The sequence below is a fragment of the Petaurus breviceps genome, unplaced genomic scaffold (assembly GCF_028583685.1).
Source record: "Petaurus breviceps papuanus isolate PSGF00001 unplaced genomic scaffold, PetGlider_PUasm1.0 551, whole genome shotgun sequence".
NCBI classification, from domain to species: Eukaryota; Metazoa; Chordata; class Mammalia; order Diprotodontia; family Petauridae; genus Petaurus; species Petaurus breviceps.
This window is the reverse complement of record NW_027186372.1, coordinates 33337641-33355111: the sequence shown is the minus strand read 5'-3', so window position 1 is coordinate 33355111 and position 17471 is coordinate 33337641. Positions and strand designations below refer to the sequence as shown.

The window sequence follows — 17471 nt, the reverse complement described above, 5'->3', positions numbered from 1 at the left end:
TCCTGCTTCCATCCTTGCCATCCCTCTTCTAGACATCCCCACACCACCATTGCATCTCCTTGCATCTACCAGTCCCCACCTCTCCAATGTATACAGCAGCTTCTTCTCTTACAGAAAACAAAAGGCCCATGGAAAAGAAAACAAACTATATAACGCAAAAGAACACCATAGGAGGAGTCACAGGAGTCCTGGATCTGCCACAAATGGGCTATATGTCATCAGACATGTCAGTTTCCCTCTCTGCACCTCAATTTCCTCTTCTGTCAAATAAATGGTCTAAATCAGATGGTTTGGTTTGTAGGTCCCTTGTAGTGATGGAATTCTAAGACTCTGGGGCTTGACTGGCAGTCACTGGTAGATTTCACTTGTGTCCTAGGCCTGCAGCATAAGATCATTCATCTCCTTCTTCCTAGTAGGTGTTCCCAGGGTGTGCATGAGGCATTGGTCCTCCTTCCTAACTGAGAATGATGTCCTATTGCCCTGAGGCAGGAGGGGGTGGTGCAGGACTCGGCTAGCCTAGAGCCATATCAGAAATTCCCCTTCCTTTAGGAAAGGCTAAGAACAATGCATTCCTTTCACATTCATTCATTCTTAAACATATAGTCCACCTGGAAGGGACAGGATAGGATGGGGAGAGAACTGGATAGTAACCAGATATTAACTGAAGTCAATTTAACTACCATTTCTTAGGTATTTCTGTGTAAGGCACCAGACTAGAAACTGTGGCCACCAAGACAGAAGGGCCCATCCCTGTGCTCAGAGCCTAGAGCTCTCCATCTTCTAGCTCTGAGCCCAGGTTCTTCTTATTGGGTCACTCTGACTTCTCAGTCAATGATGACAAGTGACAGGGCAGGGGAGCTAGGTGAGGTCATGAAAGGGACTAAAGTGAGGCTATGCAAGGTAAAGAAATGGTTTTGAAAAATATGCCTTTGGAATATTTATAGCAGCTCTCTTTGTGGTGGCCAAGAACTAGAAACTGAGGGGATGGCCATCAATTGGGGAATGGATGAACAAGTTGTAGTATATGAATGTAATGGAATACTATTGTGCTATAAGAAATGATGAACAACCAGACTTCAGAAAAACCTGGAAAGATTTCTATGAACTGATGCTGAGTGAAGTGAGCAGAACCAGGAGAACATTGTACACAGTAAAAGCTAGTCTTTGATGACTCATTTTGATAGACTTAGCTCTTCTCAGCAATGCAATGACCTAAAACAATCTCAAAGGACTCATGATGGAAAATGCCATCCACATCCAGAGGAAGAACTATGGAGTCTGAATGCAGAGCGAAGTAGACTATTTTCTTTTTTTAATTTGCTTTGTTTATTCTTTCTCACGGTTTCTCTTATTTGTTATAATTCTTCTATACAATATTACTAATGTGAAAATATGTTTAATAGGAATGTATATGTAGAGCCTATTGGATTGCAGGCCATCTTGCAGAGGGAGGGGGAAGAAAGGCAGAAAAGTTTTAAACTTAAGGAAGTAAATGTTGAAAACTAAAAATAAATAAACTAAAAAAAAAAGAAAAAAAACATGATGGAAAGACATCTTTGTGCCCTCTGGGGGAAAAAATCCACCTAAATACCTCTTGTAAAATGGAAGAGTAAAACCATTTCTACACTGAAAAAAAAAAAAAGACAAATATACCCTTGGGTGTGAAATGTTATATATGATGACGGAAACAGCTGATGCAGCCTCTGGTATTTTACTGAACTTAAAAAAGCTGCTCCAAGGGAGACCTTGATAGAAGTAGGGTGGGGATAGGGTGGGGTAGGAAATATATTCTGAAATGAATGTGATGTTAGAAAAGGCACCCAGAAAAAAACCTATTTTTAAATGAGGGCTTGAGAGGGCAAGTTCCTAGGTCATAAAGCAAATTTGTAGCAAATGAGACTAAGAATGAAATGGAAGAATGGAAAATGGTGGCAGGAATAAGAATCAAGAGACTCAGGTTCTAATCCAAGCTCTACTACAAACTTGCTTTATGACCTAGAACTCTGCCCTCTTAAAACCTCCAGTTTTCTCATCTGAAAAACTAGGGACTGAATCCCACACATTTGACTGCAAATTCCTACCTTCAGAGACTAAGACAAGCAGTGCCGGAATAAGGCTGATGAGGATATAACCAGAGTACTAACAAGAGAACCGATTTAATTAATGTAACCCCATCAGCTCAGTATGCAAAAACAATGGGACTTAGCTGCTAAGAGAGCTGACTGCAGTGATGAAGGCCTGGCGTCAGGAATGAGGGAGGTGTTAGAGCCACTGTGTCTGCCCTGGTCCATTTCTGTCAGGAGTAATAATGTTTCTAGTCCTACACAACATAACAGGAATGCGACCAGGATGGTATGGGGACTGAAAACCATGTCATTTAAGGATCTACTGAAGGAACTGTATCTATTTTTCCTGAAGAAGGAAAGTCACTGGAAATATGACTGCTATCTTTCAATGTTTTCCAAAAATAAGATAACTTATGCTATGTGGCTCTAGAAGTCAGACCCTGGACGAATGGGGGAAATTATAAGGAGATTTCAGCTCAACAAAGAAGGAAGGGCTTTCTATCCAACAAGGAATATGCTGCCTAGCAAGAGAGTGAGCTCATCACTGGGACTGTTAAGTGGAAGAAACCAGAAATACTGTAGAGGGACTTCTGAATCAAGGGGGGAGACTATGTGGGGTAGCTAAAAACTACATGACTTTTTAAATTGCTGAAGTGTTAATAACCTCCCCCTTTTAGCTCTAAAGACAGTAATAACTCAAATTCATATAGTGCTTTGCACTTTACACAGCACTTTTCTCAAAATTCTGTGAGGTCAGTAGCATAAGCATTAACCTCACTGTTTTGTTTTGGTTTTTTTTTTTTAAGCAATCGGGATTAAGTAACTTGCTCAAGGTGACACGGCCAGTTATTTGTGGGTGTGGTGCTGAGTATCTGAGCCCGGATTTGATCCCCAGGTCATCCCGACTGGAGCCGGTGCTCTTACTCGCTGAGCCACCTGGCCGCCCCTCATTAACCTCACTGTTAAGATAAAAAGACTGAAGCACAGAGAAGATCAGGAACACTTGCCCCAGATCACAGTTAGCAAGTGGCACAGAAAGGATTCAAACCCAGGTCTTCAGGACTCCAAAGTCAATGTTCTTTCCGCTTTACCATGAAGCCTCTCCACAGAGAAGCAAATGTCTCCAGGAGTCAGACACCAAGTTCCCTCAGAGTTAGTATTCTCCCAAACTACCAGCATATTTTGGACTAGCCAGGATATAAGGGGGAAAAGCTGTGTCTTAAAGTCACAGTTGCATACTCCTTGGCACCTCCCCACCCCCTACCCAAGCCTTCAATTGATGGCTGCATATAAGGGCACCCAAGAGATTAAGGAATAAATGAGAAATACAGTGGAATCCCGTTCATCTGGCCAGATCCCTCTGGCCTTCCATACCTGCTGCTGCCTAGCCAACGATTTCCGGCCTGAGACCTCCGTTCTTAGTCCACCTGGCAGCTCAGTGGCTCCCTCTTTGCCACTACTGCTCATAACCAACTTCTTTAGCTCCAGGTTCTCTTCACTGGACCACAGGCAAATAAAGAAATAAATTTTGTGAGGGAACCTTGCCATGACTCATTGTGGAAGGCTATACGTAGTGTTACTAATCTCTGCATTTAAAATTTGTAACCTATGTGGGAAACTTAACCCAGCACCTCTACTGCTCCTGCTTGCCAAGTCAAGCGAACTGTACACTTCTCCATAAAGCTTTTGTCCCCAGAAAAGACAGTGCTACTTACTACCTAAGGGGCTCTGGAAAATCTCCTCTTCTTCCTCCTCCTCATCACAATAATAGCCAATATGTATATAATGTTACACATACTTTAATTTGATCCTCACAACATCCCCATGAGGTAGTTGTACAGGTATAACAATATCTCCATTATATGGAAGAAGGAGGAAAAAGAAGGTTTAAAGAGGTTTGCCCAAAATCAAACAGCTCAGTGAGTGGCAGATTCAATTCAAGGATTGAATTCCAGGTCTACTGCCTCAAAATCCAAAGTTCCTATTACCTATATCTCTCTATGAAGAAGTATACAGTATCCCAGACTTCAAATTTCCTCAACTTAGAATATAATTCACATGTAGAAATAGTGTCCATGTCTGATACACTACATGTGTGATAACGGAAAGGGCTCTGTTCTAAAACTGTAATTCCAGAGAGAAAGCCCCTAAAACCTTGGGTGACGGCAGCATGTAAGAATAATGACAATAACAACAAAAACTAGGATTTAAAGAGAACTTTAAGGTTTACAAAGCACTTTTATATAAGTATGAAATCTCTTTAGTTTGCTCATCTGTAAAGTAAGTGGTGTTTGGACTAACTGATGGTTAAGGTTCCTTCCAATTCTAAATTCTATAATGCTAAATCATTTTTCAAGGTTGCAGAGCCCAAATTCAAACCAGTATCTCACAATACCTATATCATTCCACTAGATTTATAAATTTCAAACTTTTCCAGTTTACAATCCATTTCACTATATATTGCAAAAGGCTCTAATCATGCCCTTTCTTCTGCAAAAAAACAGCATGCTGGTAGCGCTGTGGCCAGGGTAAGCCACCACTAATAAAGCCATATTGTATCTAACTCACTATTCTTGCTTCTTAGCATAGATTCTAATTAGAAGCAGAAAATATGAGAGTAGGTGGATTATGATGAGCATGGCAGCACATGCCTGTAATCTGATACTGGAAAGGTGGCAGCTGGTGGATTGCTTGAGCTCAGGAGATCTGAACTCCTCTAGGGCAAGAGTCTTTCAGGTGCCCACACTAAATCCAGCACTAACATGAGGACCGCAAGGCTGCCTAAACAGGAGCAAACTGACCCAAGTTAGAAATGGAACTGGTCAAAGGTTCCATATCAATCAGCAATGGCACCATAGGTCAAGATAGGGAGACCTAGTCTAGGAAAGAAGAGAGGAAAGAAAGAAGGAAGGAAGGAAAGGAAGAAGGGAGGAAAGGAAAGAGGGAACAAGGGAGGAAAAGAGAGAGAGAGGGGAGGAAAGGAGAAAGAGTGACAGCAAACATATCATAATAAGCCTTTGCATTATATGGATTTGGAGACACAATAGGTACTCAATAAAATATTCCTTGGTTGAATGAGCTGGGATTTTTTTGTGTCTAATCATTCCCCAAGGACCCAAACTGCCAGTCCACCAAACAACAGTGTCTAGATAACTGCTCTTCCTGCCAGCATAAGACAGGACTACTATATTTTAAAACATTACTTGCATTGTGGGCCAGTTTCTCAGTTCACCAGAGGCCCATGGCGTCACAACAGTACACCTGGGGAAGTGCTGCTTTTAGCCCTGTTTCCTACTTCTGCAATACTAGGAGTTCTTGTTCTTTCCACTGAAGGTCCTCTATGGTATATGAAAGTGTCTTTAAGTTCTTGATGTGTATTACAGGAAAATATTATTTGCGGCAGGTCCTACAAAGCTGGAAGGCTCAAATATGGGTTCAGTGAGAAACTGTGTCTGGCAAAAAAAACCCAGCTCACTAACTAGAAGGACGGCCATCAAAGAATGATGTTTTTGGCCATAGCAACACATAAAATCATCTAAGGAGTGCAAAGATTGTGTGACGATTCAGCAGCAAGAGTATTTCTACTGATGAAATAACAAGTCTTTTGAAATATTAAAATAAAGAAGTATTCTTATTGTTAATGACAGTCACATTATCATAAAAATACAGAAAAATCAAGATCCTTCCATGGTAAAAATTTCCAAATTACTTAGTCTCTTGTTTTAAGTTCATGGTTAAGTTCATGGCTAAGTTCACAGCATTATGGTCTCTAGCTCCTTGTAACCCCTACAACCAGTAACCAATCCACTAACAAATGTTTTCCCATATTCCTCTGGGGAAGGAGGAATAAATGGAATAAGAAAGGGAAAAACTCAGTCGCTATACAAAGGTTAGGAGCAGGAGACAGGAGGTATCTTAGATCTGTGATGTCAAACTCAAACAGAAAGGGATCCCTGTGGCTACATACTGACCTTGTCTATGTGACACTGTATTCTTACTTATTTTGCTAAACAGTTGCCGATTACATTTTAAACTGGTTCTGGCCAACACTCCAGAGTTCTGATGGTCACTTGTGGCCCAGGCTGTGAGTTGGACACCTTGAGATAACCTCTAAAGGCACTTCCAACTTGAACAGTACAGGATTGGTCCCCCTTCGCATGGAAGCTGCCCAAGGAAAGCTGGGGAGGTAAGGCAGCACAGGGAGCAGCAGGGGGCAGCAAAGCTCTGAGCATACATAGGGTATTCCTGCTGCCACTATGCTCTATGCTCTCTGCCAGGTGAGACAGCTCCAGGCAGAAGTGACCAAGGACCGCCATAAGGCTTGGCTTTCTCACCTCCACAAGGAAGCCAGCCACCACAGGGCTGGATTACCAAGAAGCTTCACGTGCATTTTTCTATTTTTTAGAATGTCTCTGTTATCAAAACTTAATCTGAGGAGCCTGAAGAGTTCAGACACCAAAAGCCTCTAATATCTGGTGTGAATATGAAGCCCATAATTGAAATCTGGCTACCTCAGTCCTCAATCAAGCCCCTTGCCCTTTCCCCCCAACCCCTAAATTCTCACCGAAGCTTCTCTGTGGCCTGGTCCCTCTGCTCTAGGTCCTTTTCCAATTTGGATTTTAGGGCCTCATTCTCATTCCGGAGCTGCTCACACAGTGTCTATGAGATAGAGACAGGCAACAACACTGTTAGGAGATAAGTAGAGTAGTGAGAGAAGAAAGCCAGACAGGCAAAGGAGGCTCCAGCTCCATCAGCCCCTGACTCACTTTTTTTTTGGAGGGGGGAAGGGCAGGGTAATTGGGGTTAAGTGACTTGCCCAAGGTCACACAGCTAGTAAGTGTTAAATGTCTCAGGCCAGATTTGTACTTAGGTCCTCCTGACTCCAGGGCCAGTGCTCTATTCACTGCACCACCTAGCTGCCCCTCCCTGACTCACTCTTAAATCGTCCTTCCCCAACTGTAGCAAATGCCTAAGAACCTTCTGGTCTTCAAAAAAAATCAAAGTATCTCAAAAATGCAAGTTATCTCTATGGAGTGTAAATTCCTGAGGGCAGGAATTGCTTCATTTTGTCTTTGCATCCTCAGCACTTAGCCACTTGATAAATACTGGTCCAACCGATTGGACAATTCAATACTGGTCATCTAGTCCAACTCTAAAATGTGTTCAAAAAGTAAAACACAAAAATAAAGTTCTTCAGAAGAAGTCGTTACTTCCTGTAGCTATTTGATAGCTCTAAGTGTTTCCTTCTAATTAAGTGAGATCTACCCTGAAAACCAGGCAGAACAAGTATAATTCCTCTTCTACAGGACAATCCCATAAATCTTGCAACCAGATGTCACTTCCCTGCCCCCACCCAAGGCTTTTTTCTCCAGGTCGACCCTTTAAAAGCTTGAACCCTCTCCACAAAGTAATAAATGGTGAGTGGAAGGGAGCAGAGGCTCCTCTTGGTCTTCACAGCATGAGGATTTCCATCTATTCCAGAAGGACCAGGAGGAAGTTCACACCAGCATATTAAGGTTCCCCAACCTCTCCAGTAGAGCATGGGGATCTGAGAGGCAAATGTGTGGTGGGCTAAGAGTACTTCCACGAGGAATGAGATCTGGATCTCTCTCTTGGCTCTGACACTTGTCAGGGGCAAGTCCCTTGGCTCCCTAGAGTTTCAATTGTCTTAAACGTTTAAAATGCAAATAATGAGCTCTCACTAGTAACACAGAGAAGCAGTGCTGGCAGGGTCAAGTGCCACCTCTCACACCAATGAAATCACAGGTCCAAACAGAAAAGAGTAATTAGTATTATTTGGCCATGATTAAATATTTAATATTATAAAATTATTCAGTAACTTAAAATTTTAAGTATTACCTAAAATTTTTTAATTACTTCAAATTCTAGAGTCTAGGGTTTTACAAGTAGAGTTTTCTGTTCTGCTGAGGGAGGTGGCCATTTTCATTACCAAACTGAGAACATCACAGGCATGATATGCTGCTAGGGAGTGATCAATGAAGTCATCGCCAACAAATCATTAAGCTGTTAAGTAAACTTCAACCACCAAATTTGCGTGGATCTCACATTTCCCAATTTCCTTCCTTCTTCCCTTGCCCTACTTCCCCAGTTCCTCATGTTTCGGAAGAACTCAGATTTCTATCTGAAAGTACACATTCAGATTCCCAGAAAAAGCAAACAGAAAAGTGAAGAATGAACTACATCTGATGCAATTCTTTTTCACATAATTCAAAATCCTTCTTTTAGACTCTTCTCCACCGCCCAATTTCACTAGATAGAAGTAGGATTTTTAAAGTTTGAAGAGATCTCCCCAGATAATCATTTCTAAGTCTCTCATTTCAAAGATAAATCAAGGTAGCAGTAGCAAATAGTGGAGTTGGGATTTTTTTTTTCTGAGTTCATATTTGAACTCAGGTTTTCAGACTAATCCTCCCAAAGAAAAATAAGCTTCTTACAAACTAGGTCAATAACATGCAACAAAAATAAGAGTTATTCACTTGTATGAAATGAAAAGCATGTGTGAAAGATATTGGCACTGTACTGGTCTGAACACATGTATCTCTAAAATGATATCACTTCAAAAAAAGGGGAAATAATCTCTACACACTCCAAGTGACACTAAGTAAAGGCTCTTTGTTTAACTCCACTGCCAGACTCCCCGTGGGCCAAGCTGCTCCTCACCTGAAGGATGGAGGTTCTCTGCTCATTCTTGTGCACCTTAGAGGCTAGCCGGTTAAATTCCAGGGCCATGCGTCCCAGGTGAGTGAAGACCTGGGCATGGTCGGGTTCCTCAGCACAGACACTCAGGGTGCTCTCCAACCGCTGCAAATGGAGCATCAGGTTATTGTCCTCTTTGGGCAAGGGCGCCAGATCCTAGGAAAAGGAAAAAGGCAGTTTACTTCGCTGGGAAGGAGGACAGGAAATGGACACATAAGGAACAAATTGCAATCCCAAACCATAGGTCATATGGCATGTCCAGTTTCATCTCTAGCCAGACTATGCCATATTCCCTCCTCACCTTTCCAACAGTCACAATGGGGCAGCCTTCCTAGAAGTGACACATCAATCCAGGAAGCCAGTTTTTCCTTTCTCCCCTGACTCAGTTTCCCACTTTGGCCCTAGTCCAAAACTGGGGAAATTCCACGGTTGCATTAATTTCCTGTGTGCCACTGACTCATGGAGCAAGAGGTTATAAGGAGGATATGTGTCTTAGCACAACCAAGGTAGCTACCTTTGTTCTCTCCCTTCCTGGACTACAGAATCAGAAATGTGGAGACCTCTGAAGCCATCTAATCCAGTCTACTCATTCTTTAGACAAGAAAACTGAGACACAAGGAGTTTAAATGACTCGCCCAAGGTCACACAGCACCAGAGGAGGGGCTGAACACATATCCTGCATGTTCCCACCCACTGTTTCCCCTCTGCCTGGGCTACCAGGAAGATTGGTGAACGTCCAAAAGGATGAGGATACAGATGCCTGCAAAGAGCCTGATGAACAGAGCACATAGGAAATAATCGTATCTTAGATTTATGTCACTTTTCCTCCTAAATTTAAAGCACTTTCCAATCTCCTCATGCCAAAAGAAAGGTAAAGGCAAGTATGAATTAAAGTGGAGAACATTATTTGTCTTTTCCAAACCCCAACAGAACTTTCTTAACAGCTGTCAATGGCAGACACTTGAACACACTCTGCTTTGGATCATGGTTATTTCTGACCTTATCTCATCTTCCCAAATGAACTCCTTGAGGGTCAGGACTATGTCTTACTCATATTTGTTTCTTTTCTAACAACTAGCACAGGGACTTGTACATAGCAGGTTTCAATAAATGTTTAATGAGTGAAGGAATACTATCACCATCCTCTACCTCACCCCTGGCTCAAGAACCTATGGAAGTCCCTACTGCCAATTATGTGAAATCCAAAATACCTCTTCCTGACCTTCCAGGCCATTCCACAATCTGGCCCCACCCTAAGCCCAATTGCCCAAATATACCAATTAGGCCCATCTCTTTACAACCCTACATACATATGGCATATTCCTTCCCAGCTCTGTGCCTTTTCTCATGCTTATCCCTCACAACCATCTCTTTAAATTCTATCTATCCTTCAAGGCCTTCTTCAAGTCTCCATTCCTCCAAGAAATCTTTCCTGTTCACTCCAGCCTCTCCTCTGAACAATACTCAAAACAGTGAACCACAGAATTTTGCACTTAATCATATCATGCCCGTGTGCTAACATGTCAATAAGTAAAACGTTTTCTCCCATTGATTTTTTTAGCATTTAAACTTCCTGAGATAAAAAAAAAATCTTCTTAGATCCTCCACGATGTCTGGTACATGGCTGGGCAGAAAGCATGTGCTTAATGAAGACCTGTTGAATGATTAAGTAATCTTGGTACAAAAATGCCAGCTGCTCATCAGAGCACACAATGACCAATTCCCTCTGCTTTAAACTCAATGACTTCTAAGCCACCAGAAGGCCCTTAACTGAAATAATAGCCTAAAGCCAGCAGACACATGATGAACATGTATTAATGACTAAGGGGGAGACAAAGCAACAGAGCTAGAGAACACCTCGTTTAAATGAATGCCTGCCTGCCTGCCTACTTGCTTCCTGACCTGAAGGCAAATTGCTGCCTACTTGGGAGGGCCAGAGTGGTAAACATAAAAGGGTTAATCATAGGCTTTCATCATCCAGGACTTTCTGTGTCCTTTTTGCTAAAGCTGGGTGCGGAGGCTTGGTGTCCCAAAGGGCTGACTCACGTGGCTTTTGGAGACACCCTCATACCTTAGTAGCCCTGCTGGCAGGATGCCCAGGCTTGCAAAATCACGAGATACCCACAGAGCTAAAATAGGGAAATCAATGTATTCTGTACATAGGCATGTAGAATGAGAAGCTTCTGTGCCACCATCCCCATCTCTTTCCAAAGAGAGAACTCCGATTCCCTCTGGGGTCCTTGATAGGGGGCAATAGTTTATAATTATCATATGGGGGCAGGTGACTGAAATGGAAAGGGGGGAGTGGCAGGGAAGGGAGAAAGCAGCTGACCACTCTTCCTATCCCACAGACCTTCTGATCATTCTGGGATTCTACCTCTTCAGGCAACTCACCAACATGCAATTGTTACCACTGTCATCTGAAGGCGATTTTCGTTCTTCTGGGGAGACAACTTCAAACTCAGATGAGGCACCCTGGATAAAAAGACAGGTTCAGGCTATGCTCAGATAAGACCAAACAAACAATGAAAGTTTCAAATAAGAAGAAACAAGAGTCTCTAAGGAAGGAGCTTTTAACTTGGAGTCCATGGACACCCCCAAGTAGTCTTATGGAAGGATTTCAGGGATTATGGGAACTTGGACAGGAAAAAGTTACATCATTATTTTCATCAACCTCTAACTGACATTTAGCATTTTCTTCAATTATTTAAAAACATTATTCTGAGAATTGGGTCCATAAGCTTCACCAGAATGCCAAAGGGATACAAGATACAAAAAAGGGTAAGAACCCCAGATCAGGCCTCTAAGGAGGCAGTCTAAAGTCAGTACACACTGCCTGACTTGGCAAGTTCACGAAGAAGACAGGTATACTTCAAATAGTTTGCAAAGCATTTTTTTTTTGCAATATATATTTAATGAACTTCACTAAAGCATAACACTTTCTATGGATACAACTTACTATACAACATTACTTCACTTAATGTCATGTTTTCCTATAAGGAACTTTTAAAAATAATGTTTAGGGGTGGCTAGGTCAAATCTGACCTCGGACACTTTGAGCAAGTCACTTAACCCCAATTGCCCTACCTTCCTCCCTCCATAAAAGAACAAAAAAAAAAAAAAACTAAAAAAAATCTGCCTTCTCTACTCCCATCTCTTCCCCTTCCCCCCACCATAGCAGCTTCCCCTACCCCTATCCCCTTCACTCTTTCATTAAGAAAGCAAGAAAACATTACAAACATGTATAGCCAAGCAACACAAATGGACATTGCCCATGTCCAAAAAATTATGTCTCAAATTGTACTCTAGGGGGCAGTTGGGTGGCACAGATGAATAAAACACCAGCCTTGGAGTCAGGAGGACCTGAGTTCAAATCCAGTCTCAGATACCTAACACTTACTAGCCATGTGACCTTGGGCAAGTCACTTAATTGCAATTGCCCTGCCTTCCTTTGCCATTGCAAAAGAGCTACTATAAATATTTTTGCATATATGAGTGCTTTTCTCCTTCTTTGATATTGCTGGGTCAAAGAGTATGTAAAATTTAATAGCTTTTTGGGTATTCTTCCAAATTTTTTTGGCAGAATGCCTAGACCAGTTCAAAGCTCCACCAACAGTACATTAATGTATATTATACTTTTTTTTGGTCAATTCTGCCAATCTGTTATGTGTGAAGCAGAACCTCAAAGTTGTTTTTAATTTGCATTTTTCGAATTATTTGTGATTTAGAGCATTATATCATATAGTTACTGATAGCCTGGACTTCTTCCTCTGAAAACTGCCTGTTCATATATTCCTTAATATCAATTGGGGAATGGCTCTTATTCTTATTAATTTGAATCATTTTCCTATAAAACTTAGAAATGAGACATTTATCAGAGAAACTTGCTGCAAAGTTTTTTTTCATCCTATTTACCTACTTCTCTTCTAATTTTAGTTGCATTGGTTTCACTTGTGCAAAAACTTTTTAACTATACATGACAAAAATTGCTAATTTTATGTATTGTCATCTTCTCCATCTCTTACTAGGTCATGAATTTTTCCCTATCCAAATTTCTGAAGACCCTCTAATTTGTTTATGATGTCATTCTTCATGTCTAAGTCATGGACCCATCTGGAGCTTATCTTATTGTAGAGCATGAGATACTGGTCTGTAACTGCTTTCTGTCATTCCACTTTTTAGTTATCCCACCTTAATATATTAAGTTCTTCCCCCAATAAGTGAAATCTTTAGACTTATCAAACACTAGACTACTTTGCTCATTTACTTCTATATATTATGTACCTCATCTGTTCCTCTGATCAACCTCTCTGTTTCTCAACCTGTACCAAATTGTTATTGTTTGTGGTAGAGCTGGAGATCCGGTACTTCCTCCTCACTTATCATAACAGATTAAGGACAGACTGCATCTACATGTCCTATTTCACGTAGAACTGCTTACTGAATGTTATTATCACTCAGTTGCTAACTAGCTATATAACTTCAAGTGGACCTCCATCAAGGGCTGAACAAAGAGTCCATCTAATATTTATATTCTGAATATGTATTATTCCTTGGAAATTTTTCCTGTATGTGGAAACTGAGAATAACATCTTTACCTGTTTTACAAATGATTTTGTACTCTATTAATTTCACCTGATGAAGCAGTTTCTGGACTCTTTTGGCCCTCACATTGCAGTAACTATTTTACATTAAACTTTTCTAAAAATGTCTGATGATATGATGTTTTGACTTGTATCATTTTCCTGTATTTAATTGTTTCAATGACAGATCAGGACGGAGCCACTGAAATGACAGATAGTTTCTAAGTTGGTGTTGGTTTTGACCTTTGTTCTGACTAAATGATAATGTGAATGCATATGCACACAGACACCTAATTTGGAAGTGATTAACATGACTATAGGCATGGTGCTCCAGGAGGTTGAGGACAAAAGAAAGGGCCCACAAGTCTATTTTAGCAGCACTTTTTGTTGTATCAAAGAACTGAAAACAAAATAGATGTCCATCAATTGGGGAATGGTTAAACAAAGTGTGGTATAGGAATATAATGGAACTTTATTGTAGGGTAGGAAATGAAAATGACAGATTAGAGCAATGTGGAAAGATTTGTGGGAACTGATGCAGAGTGAAATGAAAACAGAACTAGGAGAACAAACCGATGATCAATCACAGCATCAAAAAACTGATGATGAAACTTATGGTGTAGAGATACAAATGAGACTCACATTATCATACCTAGCCAATGTGCTCACTTATTTTGCTTGACTCTACATATCTGCTTTGAGGATCTCTACTTGGAAGAGGGAGAGGAGTTTAGTGGGTAGTGATGGACATGAAAAAACAGCATCAGGACATAATTTTTTTCTTTTTTTGAAGGGGGTAAGATAGGGCAATTGGGGTTAAGTGACTTGCCCAAGGTCACATGGCTAGTTTGTGTGTGTGTGTGTGTGTGTGTGTGTGTGTGTGTCTCAAGTGTCTGAGGCTGGATTTGAACTCAGGTCCTCCTGACTCCAGGGCCAGTGCTCTATTCACTGCACCACCTAGCCAACCCAGGACATAATTTTTTTAATGAACTAAAAGAAAACAAAAGAGCAAAAGAGGACACAGAAATTTTGTTACTGCCTTGTTAGACCTAATATGTGCATATATATCTTTTATTGAAACTATACACTGAAGTTCATATTCTTATTTAATTTTCTATTCTGCTGTTTGTTGTATCTTTGATGGGTTGCTTGTGTGCCTATGCTTGGACCCCAATTCCAAAATCACATTTCTCCCTAGCCTCAAAACACTATCCCTGGCAGTTTCTCCCCAGCCCAAGGACACTATACCTAACAATTACTCATGAGTGGGCCCCAGTAAAACACTTCTCTCTCTCCCTGGTACAGTAACAAACCACATTAGTTTGAACTGGCTTTACACTAGCTCATAAAGATATTCAGTACCCACTGGACATAGCTCTACCAACTCCCTACCTCATTATATGCTTCCTGGACTCCTTATTATGTATATACTAGACTCAAGACATACGTATACCTATCTTGTCAAACAAGACATTGATGGATGGCAGACCAGGCAATCCTCAGTCGGCCATGACCTCTAGTTAACTTAGTGATGGAGCAGACCTAAAAAGCACACCTCCCTGGGCCGCACCCCCCCCTTAGGCTTTTCCTGGTGAACTCTGGGTAAAATACCTGTGCAGTAGATACAAAAAAGTACATGCTCCCTTCAGTTCCTTAACTGACCACTCCCCAATCCTGCTCTGAATCACCTAGTTAGCATACTTGGTACATATTTTACTATACTTTATCCTACATAAACTTTAACTGTATCCCTCCAAGGTCGCAGGTTCCTTAAGAACTTTTGCCCCCTGAAAAGCATAAAAATAAACCTTTACCGCCTTGACTTAAAAAATGCTTGAGTATGTGAATTCATTCCAGATGACCCTGGTCCAGTACTCCAGTCCTTGAGGGGTCCCTGAACCCCCCTCAAAACTGCGTCATTTCAAAATGTTTGTGTTTCTTGGTGCTTAATTAAATTCACAACAGAAAAGAAAATTTTAAAAACAAAATAAAAATTATTCCCGTGGTAGTAATGAGTCATTTTCTGTCTATATGTGTATGTACATGTACATATATATGTGTATATATTTATGTGTGTGCATATGTTTGTGTGTGTATATAGATATATATATAGTTTCTTTGTGATATTTCAGTACTCACAGTCAAATATCTTATAACTTTCTTCTGAAGAAATTATTCATAAAATACAGATTACATGTAATGGAAAGAGATGTGACCTTAGAATGATAAGAGCTGAGCTTACGTATGAACTTATCATTTAACTTCTGAGACTCAGTTTCCTCATGTGTAAAGGTAAGAGGTTGGACCAGATAACTGCCCTGTTCCTAATCTATGATCCTAAGTGGAGTCCAAATGGAAGAGAAATTCCCTGCATATTCTCTTGGGGAAGTTTTCCAACTGTTCAACTGCAGATGATTTTATGATGAGTGCATCAAATCCCAAAATACCACAGGTCAATGAGATTCATGGCTGGTCATATAGGGCTGACCTAGTGATCAACACAGGAAAATTATAAAAAACAGATACTTCCCAGAGTATTATATACATTTCAATGAATATCTCATTCGGTTAGTACAAAATCCCCGGCCAGCAAATAGACAATGGGCTCAGAATTAAATAAGAGGAAAGTAGGCCAGAATATAAATGGAAAACTGTGCAGTGCCTTCAATGAGTTCAAGGTCTTTCTCGACATCAAAATTCATCTTTAACACCAAAAGTCTCTTGGTGCAAATCAAGAAACAGCATGATATGACAATAAAAAAAATATAAAAGACTGGTGTCAGGGCGGCTAGATGGCACTGTGAATAGAGCACCAGCCCTGGAGTCAAGAGGACCTGAGTTCAAATCCAGCCTCAGACACTTCACACTTACTAGCCCTGTGACCTTGGGCAAGTCCCTTAACCCCAACTGCCCTACCTTCCCCCCTCAAAACAAGAAAAGTGGTGTCAAACTCAAGCAGGCATGGATTGGAGCACATATTGACTTGGAAAACTAAAAGTTAACATAATCTATGTTGTATTGTGTCTTTATTTTATTAAAGATTTCCCAAAGACATTTTAATGAGGTTCCCTTCAATTTGAACACCTCTGATGTAGATGACCAAAAAGGCAGCACACAAGGGAGTAGGCCCAAGAATATTATCAGTGATAACATGAAAGCAAACATCAGTAAGGATGTATGCAACTGGAAAAGGAGATAGGCTGACCACAAAGCAAGAGCAAACTGTAACAGATCAACAGCCCTACTGCTGCACTAGAATCTATGAAATATGTTTTAATAAACTAGAGGAAAGCGTTCAGCATAATGGGCAGCTCCTTTGTGAAGATTTACGGGAAAATATGGATGTACACAATGAAATCATAGATACATTAATAGATACTCCTTTGGCAAATAAGGAAACTGAGACCCCTAGAGGTGAAATTACTTGCCCAAGATCACACAATAAATTAATGGCAGAATCAGGACTGATTATATTAACAAGCAGGGTCTTCTGACTTTATTTTGTTTACTCTGACAATCTGCAGGGCTGCTAATTTAAACAGTCTGAATTTGGCCTTATTTCTCTACTATGCTCTAGAACCCTGGGGGCAGCATATTGACTTAGAAAACCACAAATCAACATTATCTAAGTTTTATCATACGTTTATTTATTTTGTTAAACATTTCCCAATTACATTTTAATCTGGTTCAAGCCCACTTGGGAATTTTGCTGCAGTTTCAAGTTAGCCCCCTTTCCACCTCAAAGACCCAGCCTAGACCTTAGCTGCCTATCACTCTACCCTCACTGCAAAGTTCCCAGAGGTCAATGCTTAAAAGAACTTAAAAGAGACTTAGAATCACAGTTGTCTGAGATGGAAGGAATTTTAGAGATCAAATAAACTCCCTTATTTTACAGAAATGGAAAATAACACTTAGAGAGAAGTGATTTTTCTAAGATCACCAGGTCACTTAGTTGCAGAGTTGGGATCACAACACTGGTCTCCAGGTTCCCAGTCCAAGGGCCTTTCCACTGCTCCACACAGACAGATCTTGTTTCTAATGTGTCCAACTCTCGTGTCCATAAGGCTTGTAGCCTAAGGAATCCTAGAATTTTTATTTTGTTTAT

At 40.8% G+C, this 17471-nt stretch overlaps 1 protein-coding gene across 7 annotated transcripts in view; it reads right to left on the bottom strand.

Annotated features, from left to right (window-relative positions):
- TNIP1 (TNFAIP3 interacting protein 1) overlaps nt 1-17471 on the bottom strand; it is a 67311-nt gene that overhangs the window by 18152 nt on the left and 31688 nt on the right. For all 7 annotated transcript variants that reach the window (XM_069102587.1, XM_069102581.1, XM_069102580.1 and 4 more), the window contains 4 exons: nt 11178-11258; nt 8748-8939; nt 6631-6725; nt 3441-3564 (listed from right to left, as the gene is read on the bottom strand). In XM_069102587.1, coding sequence (XP_068958688.1) covers nt 3441-3564; nt 6631-6725; nt 8748-8939; nt 11178-11258 — 492 coding nt within the window. The remainder of the gene's footprint in view (nt 1-3440; nt 3565-6630; nt 6726-8747; nt 8940-11177; nt 11259-17471) is intronic.